General features: G+C 32.8%; 1 protein-coding gene across 1 annotated transcript in view; it reads right to left on the reverse strand.

The window, feature by feature from the left end:
* plxna3 (plexin A3) overlaps positions 1-23,650 on the reverse strand; it is a 199,168-nt gene that overhangs the window by 94,017 nt on the left and 81,501 nt on the right. The window contains exons 5-7 of the mRNA XM_073819872.1: positions 4,343-4,466; positions 2,741-2,897; positions 497-596 (exon numbers count right to left, since the gene is read on the reverse strand). Of these exons, the coding sequence (XP_073675973.1) occupies positions 497-596; positions 2,741-2,897; positions 4,343-4,466 (381 nt within the window). The remainder of the gene's footprint in view (positions 1-496; positions 597-2,740; positions 2,898-4,342; positions 4,467-23,650) is intronic.

Consider the following 23,650-nt stretch of genomic DNA (forward strand, 5'->3'; position numbering starts at 1 on the left):
GTTTTGTTTTTTTAGTCTGGAAACAAGACTAAATATCGTCATTTTGCTTATCTGGTAAATGCATCTTAATTTAAGAATTCTTAGATATTTTGAGCAGAAACAAGACAAAAAATACTAAGTAGGATAATATAAGAAATATAAGGTGAAATAAAATCAGTATTTTCTGAACTGATATTACCGGTATTTGAACCCACAGCCATCAAGTTACCCACCTAGAGCTTGAACCACTGGGCTTTGGTTTCCTCTTTCATTTTCCAGCGTGTTTTCAACTTCAATATAATTTCTTTAATGTGAAAAATTCCAGCAGCTGCGCTGGCTGTTTTAAGAGCAAGGACGAAAAGTGCTGAATCAATTGTGGGGGGGGAAAAAATGGTAAAATTGCTGACAAAGTGGATAACGACGGCTGTGAAGGAAACTAGTTTGATGACTGTGAACCCAATCAAACCCGGCTGGAAGTTTCAGACGTCACAAAGACATTTTTGACCGCCGCACTTACGATTGCAAGACGCTGCAGTTGTAGAAGATGAAATCGGTGGTGATGAATTTGAGACCAGTCTCTTTGGACTTCAGAGAGAGCTTCACGACCCGTTTATCGCCTGGAAAAGAATGCAAAGAGACAGTAATGAAGAGAAAGGCGAAGAAAATGCACATGAAATGAAGTTAGCGTGAGAAGGGCAGTTTGAACTGGCGCTGATGGTCTAATGCAGACAGCGCAGCATCTGTGCCCCGCTCTGCACATATACTCACTAATGTTCACGTTTCTAATACATTTGATTGCGAGACCATTTATCCACTTCTTCCATCTGTGAGCGAAATGCACTTATGTTTCAAACTCAGCAACCCTTTTGCGTTCCATAATGACTACATCTCTGCCCATCAAATTATACTTGTGGGCCTCACTTCACTATAATTGACATAATATTTCCATTTGGACATGCAATAATTGTTATTAATGGGAATACCAGGCTTCCGGAGTCTAAAAGTTACCATCAGGAGATTTTGAATTCTTAAAGTACCTTAAAAAATGAAAAAGGGGAAAATGAAGTAGGTCTCAAAGCTTCAGGAGGCTTAGAAGAGATTCATGTAATTATCAGTCATCACAAAAGGTAAAAAAAAAAAAAAAAAAGACCGGCACAAAATGGGAAACACGGAAGGAAAAAATTAAATCAAATTAAATTTGATTTCTAAAGCGCAATTTGTTCGAAGCAGCTCTGCGGAGAAGCTTAATAGACTTGGTCAGAGTAGATGTATTTTATTTAATTTGACGCAAATGAAAACGAGACCATAAATGACTGATGTACAATCTGACTGTTGAAAGATATGTTTCTACAACATGTTTCTGTAAAACACAGCTTATGTAAAACAAATTGATCAAAAATACAAAAAAAAAAAAATTCTATTTCTTATTTCTTATTTCTTTCAGTCTTTAGTGCCACATGATTCTTTAGAAATCATTCTAATATGCTGATTTGCTGCTTGAGCAATTCATGAGCAACATTTTTCATTATTATCTATGTTGAAAAAAAGTTGTGGTGCTTTTCAGATTACATTTTGTTCTGAATAGGTGATCTTGGAAAGGGAAACCCCATAGGATGTATAGGGCAAATGAGAATGAAACACTGGGAGGATCCAAGACTCATCAGGAGGAGCTCATGATAAATTTACAATATTAGACATATGATGTTATGATGATTGAAGAAGCCATTAGAGCTGTCAGTAAGTCAGATCATCTGTCTGAGATCGGCCCGTTTTGAGTCTAGAGGTTGGGGAAACATCCTTTACTGTTCGGACGTTTTCAGTGTAGATACCATATTCTATATAACATGGGATGAACTTGAGGTTTCATTGAAAATACATCATCTTTCTAAACAGTTCTAGTGGACTTCAAATTATGAAAACGTAAATTAGACATGGCCTAGGACATTAAAACAACTTGTTGAAAAAATTCGGCCTCGTTTTCATTCAAGTCAAATTATACATTGCAATTATCCTTATTAAAGGGATAGTTAAGCCAAAGATGAAAATTACCCCATGATTTACTCACCCTCAAGCCATCCTACTGTAGGTGTATGTGACTTTTTTTCTTTCAGATTAATGCAATTGGAGTTATATCCTGGCTCTTCCAAGCTAATAATGCCAGTGAATGGCTGTTGGGATTTTGAAGTCCATTAAAGTGCATCCATCCATCAAAAAAAGTACTCCACACAGCTCCGAGGGGTTAGTAAAGAACTTCTGAAGTGAATCAATGTATTTGTGTACCAAAAAAATACCCATATTTCAAACTTTATAAATCGTAAACTCTCTCTCTTTCGCTAACTTTTCTTACAAAAATGCATGGATTTGATTCAGAGGGCCTTTATTAACCACCTAGAGCTGTATGGAGTACTTTTTATGATGGATGGATGCACTTAAACTTATATATAAAATATATATAACTGAAAAGTTATTCATCTGAAAAAAGAACACCTAGGATGGCTTGAGAGTAAATAAATCATAGGGTAATTTTCATTTTTTAATGAACTATCTCTTTAAGAGTCTCAGTCAGTGTAAATGATGGCTCAATCCTTGGAAGGTAGAAGACAGGCTGAAAAAAATACAAAGCCTATTAAAAAAAAACTGCTTTTTAAGATCCAATCAAATCCCAACCGATAAAGTCAAGTCTCATCCTACATTATTTCCATATTCACTGAAAAACACATCACCAATAAATGCATTTTGAATGGGATTTTATTTTTCTTACCGTATCCCTGTGTGACAGATGGGACGTCCCGCAGGGATGGGGACATGCAGAGGATTTGTCCTTTGGCCAGCACTTCTCCTGGACTCTCCGTTAGCTCCTCAAAAACGCACGTTACTCCAGCAGAGAGGTTTGGGACGTTAGCTACCTTCACACTCAGCTGGAGTACAAACACAAACACACATGTTCCCCTGTCAGACATGCTAGATCATCACGTCAGCAGCCTGATTAAAATGTGTGAAAACAGCGGTTTAGCACGCTTCTGTTAGCATTAATGGAATAATGAAAACCCTGTCATCTTTTACTCGCTCTCGTGTCGTTTTAAAGATGGCTGACATATTTTTTTTTTTAAGAAACACAGAAGATGAAGATGAAAGAAAATTCTAAATAGCAGTGCTGTTAAATCGATTAATCGCGATTAATCGCATCCGAAAAAACCTTGTGTTAACATAATGTGTGTACTGTGTGTACTGTGTGTATGTATGTATATATATATATATATATATATATATATATATATATATATGTATATATATGTATATATATGTATGTATATATATGTATATTATATATAAATATAACTACATATTACATATATATATTTTTTAATTATACACGTGTGTGTATTTATATATATGCACATAAATATACACAGTAAACACATATTATATAAACAAACTTTCATTTTGGATGCGATTAATTGTGATTAATCTATTTGACAGCAGTAATAAATAAATAATATTCTATATATAATCTTAAACCAATTTGTGCATTTTTTGTGTGAGAACCATAATTTTTAATAGACTTTTTTAAACTCTATTAGATTTGTTAGATAACAAGAAACTATTTTTAATTTAGAATTCATTTTAAATAATATGATTTATTTTCCTATAAATATAAGCATTATCCAGATTATCCAGATTAGTTTCCACAATATAAAAGTTCAATTCATTAACATTAGCTTATGCATTAAATATCATAAACAATAAACTCTATTTTTACAGCATTTATTAATACAGATTATTATTAATTTCTATATTAGTATTTCAAAAAACACAAACGATGAAGAATAAACAACATTCTATAAATGAATAATCTATAAATAGTCTTTTTTTAAAAACTTCTATTTTTGCATTTCACCTCTTCTGTAGTTGTCTAATAAATTTGGCATTCTATATTATGAATACTGCTGGCTCTATGACAAATTGCTTTTGTTAAATGCATAAATGTAAATTTCAATGTAATAAATCCCTGAGCCACTTTTTTCCATATAATTACAATAAAAACGGGGTCTGTCAAGCTCAAAAATGACAAAAAGCATGATAAATGCATAATAAAAGTCTTCTAACGTCATACGTTATATATTATTGCTCTACATGGTAAAGCATTTATTTTTTGGGTGAACTATCGCTTTAAATTTCCGGCCTTTGATATTCATTCTCATACAGTACATTTTTTTATCAAAGGATTCATTGTACTGTACAAGCAATACTCATAAAGGACGCTGTTGTGAGTGTCCATGATAAAAATGCATTATGAGGATGGTTCCGGTTGCAATACAGGAGTGATTTTATGCTTCTGGCGTAGCATGTAAAATTCAATCACCTGTGTGGAAGTGGAGGTCACGGACATGTTATCAGGAGTGACAGTGATGTCAACACACTGTTTCAGCTCTGTACTGAAGTGAAGCGGCTCGGCCCACTTCTCGCAGGCTTCCTTTCTGGAGCACCTGGAAACAAACAAACAAACAAACGGATGAGTAAACAGAAACATCCCGGCCCGCACAATAGTCTGCGGTTGGCAGCGCTGGCTCGATAAGGTGTTTGCCGAGAGCAGCGGCCCGTCTCGTTCAAGCTTCAGTGAGCAAGATTTTCCTTTTCCCTGTCCACTCAGACCAATGCATGTCAAATATCCACAGTTAGCCACAGTCCCCACAAATGGATCAACAATACAAAATGCTTTTGATGCTGCTGATATGGAGCTACATACTTGGCAGAATGGACTCATAAACTGTGCAATGGCAGAAATGTGTGGATTTGTAAATCTGTGCGGGAGTAACCAAGGCTACTATGCATTATTTACACATAATGACTAAAAACATGGAGTAAACTTTAAGGCCCGGTTTCACAGACAAGGCTTAAGCCTAGTCCTAGACTAAAATGTAAGTCTGAGCTGTTTGAACTGAAAGAAACTTGCACTGACTGATCTTAAAATATATCGGTGTCTTTGTTTTGTCTCAAGATGCACACCAGTAATGTTTTTTTCTAAGCATGTTTATAAAAATTACTTAAATATCCTAATTGAACTATCTGCTAATCCAGGCTTAGTCTAAGCCCTGTCTGTGAAACCGGGCCTAAATGACTTAAATGGGGATAAAACTTAGGATAGTTTGAAGTTGGCAAGCTACACCGCAACTTTATAGAATGAATACTGCTTGATTAATATATTTTTTTTTATTGTGTATCAGCTTCAAATGTGACTCATCCAACCAAATTTTGAGTCAGAACCATAATTTTATTATACTGTTTAGAGTGCCTTTTTAACAGATATATATTTATTTTATTACATTACAGTTCAGTTTAGATTTTACTCTTTAATCCTTTATATTGTTGCATCCTTTAGAAACTCATAGACTTGTATAGATATACACAGAGATGCTGAAAAGTTTAAACAATAAAACCTAAAAACTTGTCCTGCTTGACATACTTGAATTTATTCAGTATGCAGTTTGGATCCTCCAGTTTTTCAGAGAGCAGCTTGACCTCTGAATCTCCTGGATGATATGTGTAAAAAATGCTAATCTGATTTAGTTTCTAAATAAAAAACAAGTAAAAAAAATCTCAAAATTGTACGTATTAAAAATGTATTAATTGTCTATCCCTCCAGTTTTTCAGAGAGCAGCTTGACCTCTGAATCTCCTGGGTGAAATGTGTAAAAATTACTAATAATTTACAACTAACCTAAAAAAAATAATAAAAATAAATTTGAAAGAAAAAAAAAAAGTACAACAAATGTAATTATTTGTATTATTAAAAAATATTTAAGCCATTTTAATTTAGTAAAAAAAATATATTAAAACCAGTTTCCACAATGTAAAACTACAGTAACACTTTACATTAACATTCAATGCACTAGATATCAAAATAGCAATGAACAATATTTTAGTGCATTTGATAATATATGTAAATGTGATTTGTATTTATTTCTTAATTACAATATATTTATTAATACTTTTAACATTATTATAGTTATGTATTAATAATTCTTTAACATTGTGTTAATGTATTATGATTAAACATGAAATAATAAACAATGATTAATACAAATAAGATAAATATATAAATTATAATATAATATATGCTTATTAAATCTAATCTTAATATAATATATATATATATATAAATATATTTTACAAATGTATATTCATTTATATTCAATATAAATATTAACAAATAAACAATTAAATAATAAATATACATATCTATATAATAAAGAATATTTATTTTATTATAAATATAGATTAATACAATAAATATTTATTTTATTAATGTTATTTAAATTAATCAATAATATAATGTAATATGTGACCCTGGAGCACAAAACCAGTCATAGGGGTCAATGTTTTTAAAATTGAGATTTACATAAATTTGAATCATGAAAGCTGAATAAATAAGCTTTCCATTGATGCACGTTTGTTATAATAGGACAATATTTGGCCGAGATCTTGAATCTAAGGGTGCAAAAAAAATCGAAATAATGAGAAATTGAAAATCGCCTTTAAAGTTATCCAAATAAAGTTCTTAGCAATGCATATTACTCATCAAAACGTAATTTTTTATATATTTACATATATTTTGATATATGGAACATGATCTTTACTTAATATCCTAATGATTTTTGGCATAAAAGAAAAAAATATATATATTTATTATATTGATTTACATTTACTCCATATTTCCTCAATTCATGTTGATGGGAAGGAAAAAAAAGAAAATAATTCATGCTCACTGTTAATTCATGATACCTAATGCATTTAAAAATATTAATGAATTGAACCTTACTGTAAAGTGTCACCAAAACTACTCTTACAGTGATAAAAGATTATGGTCATGTTGTGGAGCCATAGTTACGGCACAATACAGAATCTGAAAAGGAACATTAAGACTATCGATTATCTCTTAAAAGCGAAAGAGACAAGCAGAGAAATCTGTAAGCGTATCAGGGACGTGTCTCTGCAGTAACAATGACTGCTGCGCCTCTGGTGCCGACACTCTTCCTATGCGCTTCCATTTGTTTTCGCCGCCGAGCGTCCGTGGGAGGGAGCTGGCCTGCTTTCCTCATAAGTACATCTGCAGGGAAGCTGCCAGATATTAAAGCATTCATAAAACTGGCATGTTCGTTAGACGTGTTAAGTGGAGTTAAAAGTCGCCAGCGCTTGTGTTAGCCCGTGAACGAGGAGGGTTACGCTAATGTACACAAAGCCTCATCATAACCCGACCCCGATCGTCTATTATAATAATGTTTGCGCCGCCGTTCGTGACACGCCGCATTAAAACACACCAACCTTGCTCAAAATCAAGTCATATTTCAGTGACTTCAGCCCTAAACGCGTCTATTGTTGATTACTGTTATACGTCAGCAGCAAGAAGTACAGTATAAGCTGATGATGCATAACGAGGCTCGCTAAATTAAATGCGCTTTAATTTTGATGCCGCTCCAGAGAGACTCTAATGAAAAACGCACACGGAGGAGAGATAGAGAATGGGCCTGTTAAAGCACAGCCGGCCCGGATTGCATCAAACACCTCAAACTAGACACGAAGAGGAGGGGGGAAGCTAAATATTTGCCAAAAGCCCAGGTATCTAATTCATCACCATGTCTAAGATGGCATTATTTTCCATCAGCGACAGCAAAACGCTGCATTTTTACCTCCAGCGCGCCTGTCTGTCTGGGAAATGAAGCAAGCGCAGTCGATACTGACAATGCCATTATTCACCAGCAATGCACACAGCAGTAATGATTTGTTTTCCCTTAATTATGCCCATATGTCTAAGGAAAGAAAAAAGAAAGGGAGCAGTCTTAATTAAAGAGATAGAAAAGGATATCTCTCGGTACATGCACCTTCAAGGCCTTCCTGCCCCGTTTTGCTTTCGTTTTTCTCTTTTTCCGCCGCTCGCGAAATGAGTTTTTGTCCAATTAAACTGCGCTTGTCTTCGTGGTGAACTGGAACTAATGTGATTTATGAGACATCGCCACCTTTCCCAGGTAGGGTGGTCCTGAGGTGCTTCCCAGGACACAAATACCCAGGTGCCGGAATGTTTCCTTGAAGACCGTATTGATCCTTCTCGCACGCAGCGTGTACGGCAAGCGAATCTGGGACAGGAACTCAACGAGGGCTGTAAATTGCCCATGACAGGAAGCATACAGTGAAACAATGCTCGTGTAAGCAAGCAGTCGTTTAGTGCACGCTTTTGTTCAAAGTGACTTGTGGAACATTGTACAGGGACAAATGCTCTGGAGCAGCTTGTGGTTAAGGGCTTTGCTCATGACGTGGAAGTCTGGAGCTTGGGGATTGAAATAATAACCTTCAGATTCTCATTCATAGACACAAAGACTATAATAAAGAAAAAGATGACCAAATTTTCACAGATGGCCATAGTACCCTCAAAAGGATCAACAATACAAATGCTGCCGATATGGAGCTACACGTTGGGCACAATGGACTCATATACCATACTAGATTTGTAAATCTGTGCGTGAGTAGCTGGGGCTGCTGTTCATTACTTACACATGATAATGACTAAAAACATGGAGTAATGAGACTCCCAAATAACAGGGGAAAAACTTGAGTTTGTTTGAAGTTGGCAAGCTACACTGCAACCTTACAGAATGAATACTGCTTGATTGATATAAAATTTAATTGTGTCTATTAGCTTTAAATGTTACTTATCCAACCAAATTTAGAGTCAGAACCATACTTTTTTATACTGTTTAGAGTGCATTTTTTAACAGATATATTTAACTTATTACATTACAGTTTAGTTAGGATTTTACTCTTTAATCCTTTATATTGTTGCATCCTCTAGAAACTCATAGACTTGTATAGATATCAAAGAGATGCTGAAAAGTTTAAACAATAAAACCTAAAAACTTGTCCTGCTTGGCATAGTTGAGTTTGTCCAGTATGCAGTTTGGATCCTCCTTTTGAGAGAGCAGCTTGACTCCTGAATCTCCCGGGCGATGTGTGTGAAAATTGCTAATTCACAATTAACCTGATTTAGTTTTTAAATATAAATATAAAAGTTAAAAAAAAAAATATGCAAGTATCTGCAATATTTAAAAATATTTAAGCCATTTTAACTGAATTTAAAGTAAAAAAAAAAAAAAAAAAAACACTTACTTGCATATTTATTTACTCTTTAAATAAATTTACATCCACTTTGAGGAACACAAAGATATTCCAAATAAAATAAACCACTGAGTTGCTCTTTTTTTAATTAAAAAAAGCTCCTAGGAAAACAAAACAGCTTCAAATTTGGTCCATTTGACTTTGCGCTCTTCACTGAAAAATTCATTTGCACATCCACATATTTAGACTAGAAGGCGTATTAAAATTGATGATGTTTGATCACTATTGTCAAGCGTTGCACAATGAGTCTTGTTTGCACCAAGTTTGAATATATTAGGGGTGTAAATCGGAGCCTTCAAGACGATTCGATACGATACCGATTTCTTAAGCCAACGATTCAATTATTTTCGATACTTCAGAATTCCCTGTGATACGATGCGATTCGATCCGATTCGATTCAATATTAGATATTTTTACATGATATCTATTAAGTTTCAAATAAATCAACAAAAATAGTAAATAATTTGCCTTTTATTGAGAATACAGAAACAGTATTCTATTCACATAATGTGTATGTTCCACTAAAGCAGTTGTGCTCAATGCACTGCAAATAGAACAGCAAATATAAGTTACTGCATCTACAAAGTGCAATCAGATAAATTGTAATAATAAAAAAAAAAAAAAAAAAAAAAACTTATAGTGCAGGTCTACTATGGCCAATTAGCCTATTCACCGTTTTAAAAAAGTTTCTTTCATACAAAATTGGTTACATTTTGAAAATACAATTTGCATCTTATTAAGAGGTAATGGTCACACATCCTCTGCAGTAGATGAACTGCAAATAGAATACTACTCCACAAAATCAGTTCAAAATCATCGCTCTTGAAAGTCAGACAACAATGTGAGGTCTGTGAACATGAACAACATCATAGATGGACTGTGAAATGAAAGTAACGCGTGTGAAGAAGAAGACAGTGAGGTTAGTGCCACCCGCAGCTTAGGAGTAGGTAGTACGCTTAATACATCGGAGCCATACACAGTAAAAGAAAGGTCGGAACGGATTCTAAAAATAGACAAGTGAACAAACAGGCGGCAAAATAAACACATTAATCGATATTCTTGCGGACGAATCGATGCATTGAATCGGCGGCTGCATAATCGATGCATCGATACGAATCGATTAATATTTACACCCCTAGAATATATGCATGCATGAATTACACATTTCCCATGTATTTATTTACAATAAATGTACTGCGTAATGCGTTGTTTTTTTTTTTAAAGTCGTCTCATCTCACCAAGCCTGCATTTATTTGACCCAAAGTACAGTAAATTGTTATAATATTTTCACTATTTAACATATCTGTTTTCTATTCGAATATAATTTAAAATGTAATTAATTCCTGTAATTTCAAAGCTGAATTTTTAGCATCATTACTCCAGTCACATGATCCTTTAGAAATCATTCTAATATTCTGATTTGCTGCTCAAAATTATTATTATTATTATGTTGAAAACAGCTGGGTAGAATTTTTTCAGGTTTCTTCGATGAATAGAAAGTTTATAAGAATAGCATTTATCTGAAATAAAAATCTTTTGTAACATTATAAATGCCTTCTTCATCACGTTTAATCAATTTAAAGCAACCTTGCTAAATAAAAGTATTAATTTCTATCATTTCTTTCCCCCCTTTAAAAAAATACATTTTAAAATTTACGCAAACAGAAAGCAGTTATTTTAAAAAGTAAAACTATTTTACAATATTACTGCTTTTGCTGTATTTTGGCTTGGTGAGCAAGAGACTTCTCTTCAAAAACTTTTGACTGGTAGTGTATATTCATTTACATTTACTCGGAGGAACACTAAATAAGGTATTAAAAAGAAAATAAATCTCTGAGCTGCTCTTATATAATAAAATCATAGAGAAGCACCATAAAATTGGTCTATATGACTTGTTCACTGTTGTTTTTCACTGAAAATCTCATTTGCACATGCACATATTTAAACTAGAATAACCGATGACGTTTGCAGTCATTGACGTCAAACCTGGTGCAACGCATCCTGACACATCAAGTCCTAATATGTGCGTGCACAAATGACACATTTCACATTTATTCATTTACAAAACACATCCACCATGATTCACAGCAGTCAAATAAATGAGATTTAAAAGCTATCGAGATCTGGTCATCACACAAAGCTATTGTTTGACTTCAGAAGATCTGGAATATATTGCATGAGTCATGTGGGCTACTTTAATAGTGCTTTTTGGTCGTTTCTGCTTTTCCTGTATGGAAAACAGCTGCTTGGAGGCTCTTCAAAATACCTCCGTTTGGTCTTCCGCAGAAGAAAAACAGTCTACAGGTTTGCATTTTTGGTTAAACCAAGACTTCAACCTCTACCTAGAGTCCAAGTTTCATCCCTCATTTTGTTCTTCTACAACCCTTTTCTCTCCATCTGAACTAGTTTGAGTAGCGGTTGTGCAACTGATCCCGTTTGAACTGACTCATTTCTCCCCAGCTGAGAGCTTCCCTCTCTGAGTACCAGCTTAGCTATTCCAATTTCTAAGAAATCTATTACGTTTCCATATTCGGTGTCCTTCTTACGAGGATAATTCCAGGATGGTTTCCACCACCCACCAATTCCCGTTCAAGTAATATTGCTTTATTACTTCTAAGGTCACATTGAACCCTGTGTAAATGAAGAAGTAGGGCAGAAATGGGATGAAAACCTTGAAAACTCCAGTGGCCTTTCCTGATGGAGAACTCCGATAGCGGTGGTCTAAGGGTGACTGGGTGGACAGATTGTTAAGATCGAGTGAGAGGTGAAAGACAGGGCGAGAGAAATCGATGGTGTGCATTAATTGATATACGTAAAGGACTAAGTGCTCCTAGAGGCGCTGGGTCAATTGTGTCTTTGACTTTGATTAGTGAGAGGAACAATGGGAGAAACGTCCACGTGTTTGAGTGAGGGCGTATTGACAAGACAACAGTTTTTCTCGGTGCCTTTCAGGACGTCTGTCTGGTACTCGACCTTTACGGTTTGCAGACGGCAGTCAGCAGCAATTTAAACGGCGGGATTCTTTTACTTGACTTTCCCACTTGGTTGTAATCTTTTGGAAACATGATGTACAGTATTAGATTTGAGGACACTTTCCACAGTACATTATGTTTTCTTAAGAACAGAATTACCTTATAAAGTTATGGAATATTAAAATGTTATTCTGCAATTTGCGTAGAGACATTTTAACGCTTGCAGATGAATAAAGACTAAAAATAAAAATGAAATGTTCCAAATGAAACTACAGAAATATTTAATCTATCCATCCATCTATCTATCCATCAAAATATATATTTATTTATATATAAATAAATATATTGTATATAAATGTTGTATATACACATTCTCTCTATACAATTTTTACACACAATAATAATTACATACATATAATTATAACAAAAAATAATTTACTTCATTTAATATTTAAATTATATTCCAAAAATATTCAAATATGTATGTATGTATATATATATATATATATATATATATATATATATATATATATATATATACTTTTGTGTATGTATTTTTATATATGTATGTATCTTCTAAATAAAATATATTGTTATAGAATATATACACAATACACAAATATTACACAATATATTAATATTTATTATATAGTATACAATAACATTTTTTCTATCTGTCTGTCTGTCTATCCACATACAAGCACGCATCTATTTATTTGTACAATAAAATAAATTACACACACACACACATTTATTATAGATTTATATTTTTTATAGATTTTTGTAGAAAATATTTTAAATAATTATAAATATCAGATAATTTTAGATAATTTAAAAATGACGTAGATGTAGGTTCGTATAGATGTAGACGTAGGTTCATAACACACACTCAATGTTTTGAACATAGCATTTAAAATACCTATATATATATATATATATAAATAAAATGGTGCACAGAAAAGTACCATAAAAGTGGTCCATGTGTTTTTAACTTAAAATCTAATTTGCACATTCACGTATTTAAACTAGAATGTGTATTAAAATGAATGATGATTGAACACTATTGTCAAATCAAATGTGACAATGTGTTCTTTGCACCAAGTTTGAATATGTGCATGAATAAATTACATATTTTCGTTTATCATAAATGTCTTGCATAAAACTAAAAAAATATATATACTTTAGCTTAAAATTACACTAATTTACTCTTACTTACACTACCAGTCAAAAGTTTGGGGTCAGTAAATTTTTTTTTTTGAAAGAAATTAATACTTTTATTCACCAAGGGTGTGTTAAATTGATAAAAAGTGATAGCAAATACTTACATTGTTAGAAAATATTTAGATTTTGAATAAATGCTGTTCTTTTGAGCTTTTTATTCATCAACGAATCCTGAAAAAAATATCACAATTTCTAAATAAATACTTTGCAGGGAAACTGTTGCAATATATAATCCAATATAGATCATTCTAATAATAAATCAGTATATTAGAATGATTTCTGAAGGATAATGTGACACTTAAGACTGAAGTAATGGCTGATGAAAATTCAGCTTTGCATCACAGGAATATATTACATTTGAAAGTATATTACAAGAGAAACCATTAATTTATATTGTAATAACATTTCGCAATATTACAGTTTTTTTTTTCTATATTTTAGATTAAATAAATGCAGCACTAATGAGCATAAGAGACTTTCTTTAAAAATATTACAACTCTTACTGACCCCCCACTTTTGACCGGTAGTGTATATTTACTCTTACTCTGAGGAACACCAAAAATATTATGAATTATTACAATTATTTAATATGTGATAAATAATATTATATAATGTATTTCAATAATTTATAAAAAGTTATGATACACTATTCTATAATTACAATGAAGTAGATGTACATAGGTTCATAACACACACTGAATGAATGTTTTGAAGATAGCAAAAAATAAATAAATAAATAATTAACCGCACAAATAAATAAACCTATTATATCTGAGTGATGTGTTTGTGCAGAAGCATGGAAAACATCGTTAAAAACACCGGATGCACAAACATTACGAGTGTTGGGTGTTGAATGGCATGATTTTCTTTCTTTTTTTTTTACAAAGCAGATGCTGCTCTAAAACAGGTTTTAGATGAATGAACATCTAAATGATCAGCCTAGAAGCATCCATTCCTCCAGCACAATTAGCAAGTCTCCAGTAGCGTGCTAGCTGTGAGTACACCTGAGCCGTCAACGAGGTCAACCAGTAAATGCGCGGTCATAAAAAGACCCAACCGTGAATAGAACATTAATGAACAGTGAGGGACACTCGTGAGAGCCGCTAACAGCGTCTACAGAGACCCGCGCGCTCTTAACAAACACAGCAACCCGACCAAACCTACGACAGATCCATCACATCTCTACGCGACTTGCCCAAGCGCACAATAACAGGCCTGCTAAAGCTTTTAACCACAGTCCTTTCTACCAGACACTGTACTACTAATTTTCCCGAATCCACAAGAGCCCTTCGGTAGGAACAGTAATACAATACAAACTCCACCAAATGGGGCTGATTTGAATTACACTGCAAACCCATCTTCCAGCTTCCCCTCGTTGCCATGGACACAAACCATTTCCAGAGGTACACTTTGGCGCTTTTTCTCCCCCCTGCCCCCTTCTTCCACTCGGTCTCTTTCCCTTTGGCTCGGCCATGTCGGTGGCTAGAGGCTAAAGAGCTCTCGGGGAATTGAATACAAAGCCAAGACAACAACGAGGAGAATAAGATGCAGGTCAGAGCCGCCCCCTGTCCCCTCCCGAGCCAAAAAACGAGAGCGCTTTTGGCAGCGGCTGTTGGTGAAAGGCATCTCTCATGGCAACGGTGCGCGGCGCGTTTCCCTGAGGAGAACGAGTAGTGGCAAACAAAACGAGCCGGACGGGATGAAAGGCCTTCAAAACACGGGGTTACATATGTGTGTTTAACAAAAGCGGGCCACACGCGTTTAGAAGAAGTTCGAACTGACGATGAACCCTGAAATATCAGATAAACAAACTAAAAATGACATTTCAAGTGAATTTAAACATTCATGAAAATACCAAATCGATTATACTAGAATAAAACATATCTATATCTAATATATAATCTAAAAATGAATTCCATTACATAACACATACATAACAATACATTTTATTTAGAATATAGAATGTGTATATTAAATAAATACATATTTATAAAACATTTAGAATTTTTTTTTACTTTACATTTTTTAAATATTTTATAATTTTATTTTTATACTATATTTATTTGTTTTTAATAAATATTTAATTATTTTTGTTATTACTATAATTATATTTAATGTAATTTTTTGTTATATAAAAATATATAGAGAATGTGTATATGTAATGTTTTTATTTATATATAATTAGATCAATATATATTTTGATTAAAAAACGTTATGTTGTTGTATAATATAAAATAAATATTAATGTACTGTGTATATATATTCATAACGTATTTTATTTAGAATATAGAATACATATAATAAATTAAATTAAATAAATATTACACAATTTATACATATTTTTAATATTTATAAAATATTTTATATATTTGTATTTTTATAAATATAATTATTCATTTTAAATAATTAACTTTGTTATTACTACAATTATATAACATTATAAAGAGAAATTGTTTATATATATTTTTTTTTACTTTATACATTGTACTTATTTATCTGTAATTAGATAAATATATATTTTGATAGATAAACAAACATTAAATTAGTGTAGAATATATCATAAATATTAATATATTGTGTATTGTGTCATATTAATGTACCGTGTATGTATTCTATAAGAATATATTTTATTTAGAATATAAAATATATGTACATAAAATTAAATACACACATTTTATATGTAAAAGTATTTTTATATTTTAAATCTCATTTTTAAAATACTTAATATAATCTTATTATATATAATTAGATAAATATATATTTTGAACAGATAGATAAACAAACATTATTCATAATATATAATAAATTCTATTTATATTTATATAGAATTAGACAGACACAGACAGATAAACAGACATGATATGATGAATTACAATTATTAATTTTGCCTAAATATGTTTATTTTCTTTTTCTTTTGAGGGACGCAATATGAAATATTACCAAAAAAAATCCCTTTAATAAATAATATAATTTAATAAAAACTTATATTTAACAATTTAGTAAATAAATAAATATTTAAAACTTATGATGATTCTATATAAATAAAACGCATATAAATAAAATTTCTACTATATAGTTATTGTATATCATGATCCTAAATTATAAACAAATAAACCTGTAAATTACATAATATTGTTTCCTCTTGTAATATGATAAATATCATTCTAATAAAACATTTTCTCCAATATAGTTATTGTATAATTATCCTAAATTATAAATAAACAAACAAACAAACCAGTAAATTACATATTACAAGACAAACAATATTATATGTTCAATATCATTTTAACATTTCAGCGTAACACTACACGTATCGCGTAAATGTTTTGAAAATATCAGACTATTTCAGGACAAATATCACCAAATGGTTGAACGCAACAATAATTAACGCTCATAAAGAGGATTGCTCCAAATAAGGCTTGTTTTTGTGATAAAAAAAGGTCAAAACCTGAACATCTGCTCGACCAGCTTTTATATCACAGCGAAAACACAAGACTGAGAGCGGCGTCATCGCAACAGGAGAAATTGAGATACGTGCACATGTCCAAATATTAATTATATGGAGAAGGGTACTGTCTTGTCAACAAAAGAACATAATAAGCAGAGAACAAAACCGTGGGGTGTGCCAGTCATTATTCAGCATTATGTGTGCTGATAAAAGACGATAGATCCGCAGGACACCCACTACAAAGGCTATCTGGATTTGCCAAGCTGAAATAAACGAACACAAAAGGTTAAGAGCAACCGTTCCAGTAATTATAAAGCGTGTTATGCTGAGATGGGAGGGACGGTGTAGTTTTTTTGAAGCCTCTTCTCGTTGGCTGTCATTGAGGCGAGAGAAAGACAATGAAACTGATGCGAATGAAAGAATGGGATAGAAAACTAATTTTCTACATTTCCAAAGCAAACAAGCCTCATGATTTGACGTATAAATCAAGTCTGTAACGTAAAGTATGAGCTGCAGTAATAGTGCTAGAATAATAATGCTTTAAAAATTAACTGTGACTCGTGACACTCGCTCAAATATCACCTCTCTGCTCTCCGTGCCGCTCGAGAGGAAGAACGCAACATCAAAAGCGGAGAATAAAGCGAAACATGTACGACTGTAGGTCAACCCACAGGCACACACACATGTGCATGATGAGCAGTGCATTATGGGATTTTCTGTTCGTCTTGTTCCATTTTATTGCAAACTTTCCTTCTAACACGGCGATGAGAAACCATATGTCTGTCTAACCTCATCCATCTGTAAGCTGACACCAGATCCAATTTAATTCTTCTCACCAGATAAAACCACCTGTAATTGGAAATTACAGAGTGAGAAAAATGAAAGACGAATACAAATGCATCCATGCGCAATGGAAACAATTTGAGAGAAAAGTTTTAGAGTCAACGCAAGAAACTGCATAACTTATTTAACAACACTACAGTGCTGTTACTGAATTGTCAGGTACTAATGGTGCTACGGTTTTGATTCTCTAAAAAGAATCAACATTCATTCGTTCATTTGGGAATCAGACACTGGTCACACTATAGTCTGATTCCCAAACGAATTACTCTGTTCTATTTAGTGAACTATACGCAAACATCACAACCAGTATAGAACCAATGATTCCTGAACAACTGACTCTTATGAGCTGGTTCTTTTTAATAAATTAAATTCAAACAGCACAATCAGTGTATTCTGATTCCTGAATGAATGACTCAGTCTACCAGTGTAGACCAAATGATTCCAGAACACTTGAGTCTTATCAGATGGTTCTTTTTATGAATTAAATACATACAGCACAATCAGTGTGGTCTGATTTCTGAACAAATGGCTCTGTTCTTTTCAGTTAATTAAACACAGACATCAAAACCAGTGCAGACCAAATGATTCCTAAACGATTTACTCTTTTGAGTCGTTTTTTTTATGTGGTGGATTAAATACACACAGCACAACCTTTTTAGAGAATCAAACGCATACATCACAACCAGTGTGGACCAAATGATTCCTGAACAATTGACTCTTTTGAGCAGGTTCTTTTTATGAATTAAATACATACAGGACAATCAGTGTAGTCTGATTCCTGAACAAATGACTCAGTTCATTTTAGTGAATCAAACACATAAATCACAACCAGTGTAGACCAAATGATTCCTGAACAATTGACTCTTTTGAGCTGGTTCTTTTGATGAATTAAATACATACAGCAGAATCAGTGTAGTCTGATTTCTGAACGAAATGACTTCTTTTTAGTTAATCAAATGTGATCAAACATCACAACCAGTGTAGACCGAATGATTCCTGAACAACTGACTCTTTTAAGCTGAATCTTTTTAGTGAATTGAATACAAACAGCACAATTGGTGTAGTCTGATTACCAAACGAATGACTTGGTTCTTTTTAGTGAATTAAACACATACATCACAACCAATGTAGGACAAATGATCCCTGAACAATGACTCTTACGAGCCGATTCTTTTTAGTGAATTAAACACATAAAGCATAGTCGGTGTAGTCTGATTCCTGAATAAATGACTCAGTCTACCAGTGTAGACCAAATGATTCCTAAACAATTGATTCATATCAGCTGGTTCTTTTTAGTGAATTAAATACATGCAGCACAATCAGTGTAGTCTGATTACCAAACAAATGACTTAGTCCTTTTTGGTGAATCAAATGCATACATCACAACCGGTGTAGAACAAATGATTCCTGAACAACTGACTCTTTTAAAACAGTTCTTTTTAGTGAATTAAATACATACAGCATAATCAGTGTAGTCTGATTCTTGAACAAATGACTCGGTTGTTTTTAGTGAATCAAACACATACATCACAACCAGTGTAGACAAAATGACTCTTAAACAATCTACTCTCATGAGCCGGTTCTTTGTAGTGAATTAAATACATACAGCACAATCAATGTAGTCTGATTCTTGAATGAATTACTCAGTCTACCAGTGTAGACCAAATGATTCCTAAACAATTGATTCATATCAGCCAGTTCTTTTTATGAAATAAATACTTATAGCACAATCAGTGTAGTCTGATTTCTGAACGAACGACTCGTCTTTCTAGTGAATCAAACACATACATCACAACCGGTGTGAACCAAATGATTCCTGAACAACTGACTCTTTTGAGTCAGTTCTTTTTAGTCAATCAAACGCATACATCACAATCAGTGTAGACTGAACAATTGACTCTTGAGCTAGTTCTTTTTAGTGAATTACATACCTACAGCACAATCAGTGTAGTTTGATTCCTGAACAAATGACTAGGTTCATTTTTAGTGAATAAAACGCATACATTACAATCAGTGTAGAGTAGATTCAAATGATGCCGGTTTGTTTTGAATTAAACACATACAGCACAATCAGTGTTGTCTGATTCCTAAATGTATAACTTGGTTATTTGTAGTGTATCAAATACATACATCACAACCAGTGTATGCCAAATAATTCCTGAACAATTGACTGGTTCTTTTTGAGCCGGTTCTTTTTAATATTGTCATTATGAATGGCACCTTAAATTGTGCAATTAGTAAAATAGATGCATTTGAGGGGGCAGGAACCTCTTATTTTCTTCATAAAATATGCAAATTTAGCTGACTGAATATTAGCAATACATAATCTGTACAATCAGATTTCAAAAAGCCACAGTAATTACCTCAGAAACCCTCGATTCAACAGCATCAGATGAGTCTGAGATCTCAATGACAGCACAATTATTTTTGACAGAAACCTTGTTTATATGACCTGCCATCTCTGTACTGATAATTACCCGCTAATGCATTAGTGCACAAGTCAATTATGAGTTATACGGCATTGTTTTATTCTACTACGCTGAAACAGGAAGTCAAAAAGGTCACTTTTTGTATATTTAACCAGTGGGAGTTAAACAATCACAGAGCAATACGAAACCTGAGCTAATATACTGAGATTTCAGAGCTTTACTTTAATAAAACAGACTCGACAGCCCTGAGCGCTTGAGACACTCGTGTGCCGGTGTGTCTCAAGGTCGCCTTTTCACTGTCAAAGCAAACAGTTTCCGTCGACTCTGTAAAGTCGCACCAGTCTGGGCGTCACAAAGCCACACCGCAGACAGCGTGTGTCATGACGGAGTCGCCAATGTATTGTCAGAATCCTATGATTCATATTTTTTCATTCACACATCCGTCATCGAAGCACGAGTAAAACGTGCCGGTTGAGGTCAAATGTCAGGCTCTTTGGAGTTTAGAAACTGGGTTTGCGCGCAACGAACACGTCGACCATTAAATCCATTGCTTTGCTTGATCTGCTGCTAATTGCGCTGCGCGGCGGCTGTCACAAGGTCATGTAAAGTCTGGGGATATGCTATTAATATGCAAACAAATGTCCTTTTCCAACGAGTGTGGTAAAGGCTTGCACTAATTATTCCATCAATCCCAGATTTACATCTTAATTAAAGATTTTTATCTGGTTGAAGGTATAGCGACGGTGGAAAATAGATTGGAACAGAGTTTTTTTTTTTCTTTCTCTGACGTGTAAAACTCCACAATGGTTTTCACGGCACTACAGGAAGGCAGAACAAAGCTGTTTTATCACCTCTGGATAACTTTATCTGCATCTATACAGTGCTGTCAAAAGCTCGGAAACGCTACGAATGCTGACTCTGGATCCAATTTGTGCAACCGAACCCATATGACGCCTCAGATTTCAAGAAAAGAAGACAATGTTTTGTGTTTCTTCAATGATGAAGTACAGACACATTTGTAATGAACGTAGAATGCCTGTCAAAGTCTTTTAATGGTGTAATTGTACTCAAAAAATTGCACAATTAGTTGTGACGTGAAATCTGATTGATAAGCCATCTCTGAAGATGTTAAAATATCAGAAAAACTAAGCCTTTTAGTCTACTAACAAACACTTTTTATATTAGCGTACTCTTAAAATATAAAAAATTAACTTTGGACTGCCTTCCTGTAGCGCCGCAAAGTACAAAGCTGTTTTATCACCTCTGGATAACTTTATCTGAATCTAAACGCTGCTGTCAAAATCTTGGAAACACCAAGACTGCTGAATGTGGATCCAACTTGTGTAACCGAAGCCAAATAGTCCCTCACACTGTAGTTTTTGGAGATTTTTACGTTGATGTTGAAGCTTCCAATGACAATCTGTGAGGAAGTACAGACATGTTCGTAATGCCTGTAGTCTTTTAATGGTGTAATTGGGCTTAAAATGTGCAATTATAAAATTAAAAGTTGTGATATAAAATCTGATTGAATGAGCAATGTTTGAACTTAGTAAGATAATTTCACAACAATTGGAGGCTTTTAGTCAATAAGCTCCCTAGTGAAAAAGAAATATACTAAAATGTATTTGAAATACATTTATTTTATGCTAAATACACTACAAATATACATTTACATATTTATGTATTTAAAAAATACTCTGGAATTGCACTTTTACTATACTAAACTGGTATATTTAAAAATCTGCTAAATTAAAACAACTGGATCATTCCCTGTCAAATCAACCGGAGGTATCTGGCTCAAATGTTTGATTTTGCCTTTTTTTTTTTCTGAAGAAAGATACACATGTATAGTAATGAAAGACAAAATATTACATGTCATGGATGTATATTTACTCTGTAATCCACTATTTTGTAGAGGGGGGCAAAATGGCTGTTTCCACCTTAGATTTAGAGCTAATTTACAAGGCAGTAAAATTGACTTCAGAAAGATGGCAGCATCATAATGTTATTTTCACACAGAGAATGTTAGTTCTATTAGAAAAATGTGTACATTAGCATTATGTGCCAATGGTGACCATTTAAAAATGGGGAAACGGCACTTTTCAAGTTTTTATTCTAAGTTTGCATGTCTGTAACTTAAGTATTAAAGATATTTTAATGCCCTTTTAGATACTGGGTCTTTTGGCATCTTCATTTTTAAGGCCTTACATGGTTCGGTTCCAGAAATATTGGAATTGGAACCTTCTTTTTCAAGGCCCTACATGATTCAGTCCCAGAGATATGGGGATCTCAATGAGGCTTCATGCTCAGATTGTTGAATTTTACCCATTTTCAGTGGCTAAAAACCAAATGTTAGTCACTTTGTATACAGCAAATACTTATTTTGTTTAAAGAACAATGTCTAAAGAATAAATAATGTTGAAATTAGAATTGTATCTTGTTTCATTCTATCAAAACAATTGCATAGAACATACCTAAGTGTTAAAAATGCACTAAAAAGGTCAAGTTGACGCACATTACCTTGCTCTCTGTAGTCTATTCATAAGATTCTATATTTGAATCAGTTTCAGGGATATTTGAAAGAAGGGATTTTGTTCATTGTAACAGCTTCTGAAGCTACTAAGAGTTTACGCATGCAGTATTGTCCAAATCAAATCCTATCCAAATTTCTGAAATTTGGTTTATTTGACATGACCTAACTATTTTTGTACTTAACGCACTTTAATTGTGCGGAAGCAGTGCTCAAGTCCAACTAAAGATAGGTATATTTGATAGTGCTAAAGTGGAACTATATTCTTCAGTATACTTCAGATACCCTTTAAATATCTTGCATTTAAAGACAATAGTATTCAAAGATCATACAATAGAAACACATTTTAGGCTTAATATTAAGAAATGTGCATTGTGCACAAGTAGTACTCCAAATAAAGTTTAATTATAATTCTTGAGCGATATGCCAGTAAATATGTTAACAGACCTGAAGTACACTTAGTATGAAATAAATGTATATTGAAATATATTACTATGGTTTTGAGATGGTTTACATTAGCATACACCTAAAATACTCAAAATTAGGTTCTATAAATTACCATTCAAAGGTTCAGTGGGTTTTCGTAGAAGTAAAGTTAGGCAAAAAAAATTTGGTAATGGCCGTAGAATGACTGTCAAAGTGTTTTATTGGGGTAATTATACTTAAAAATGCCACAATTAATATTTTAAATCACAACAACTGAGGCTTTTAGTCTTAGTCTCAGGTCATGTTAACATTCAACTTCCACAAACTAACATTCAAAAGTTTGGGGTCCGTACTAATATTAATATATATATATATATATATATATATATATATATATATATATATATATATATATATATATATATATATATATATATATATATATATATTAATATATTTATATAAAATATATATATATATATATATATATAAATAATATATATATATAAATATATATATATATATATATATATATATATATATATATATATATATATATATATATATATATATAATATATATATATATATATATATATATATATATATATATATATATATATATATATATATTAT

The sequence above is a fragment of the Garra rufa genome, chromosome 15 (genome assembly GCF_049309525.1).
Source record: "Garra rufa chromosome 15, GarRuf1.0, whole genome shotgun sequence".
In the NCBI taxonomy this organism is placed as follows: Eukaryota; Metazoa; Chordata; class Actinopteri; order Cypriniformes; family Cyprinidae; genus Garra; species Garra rufa.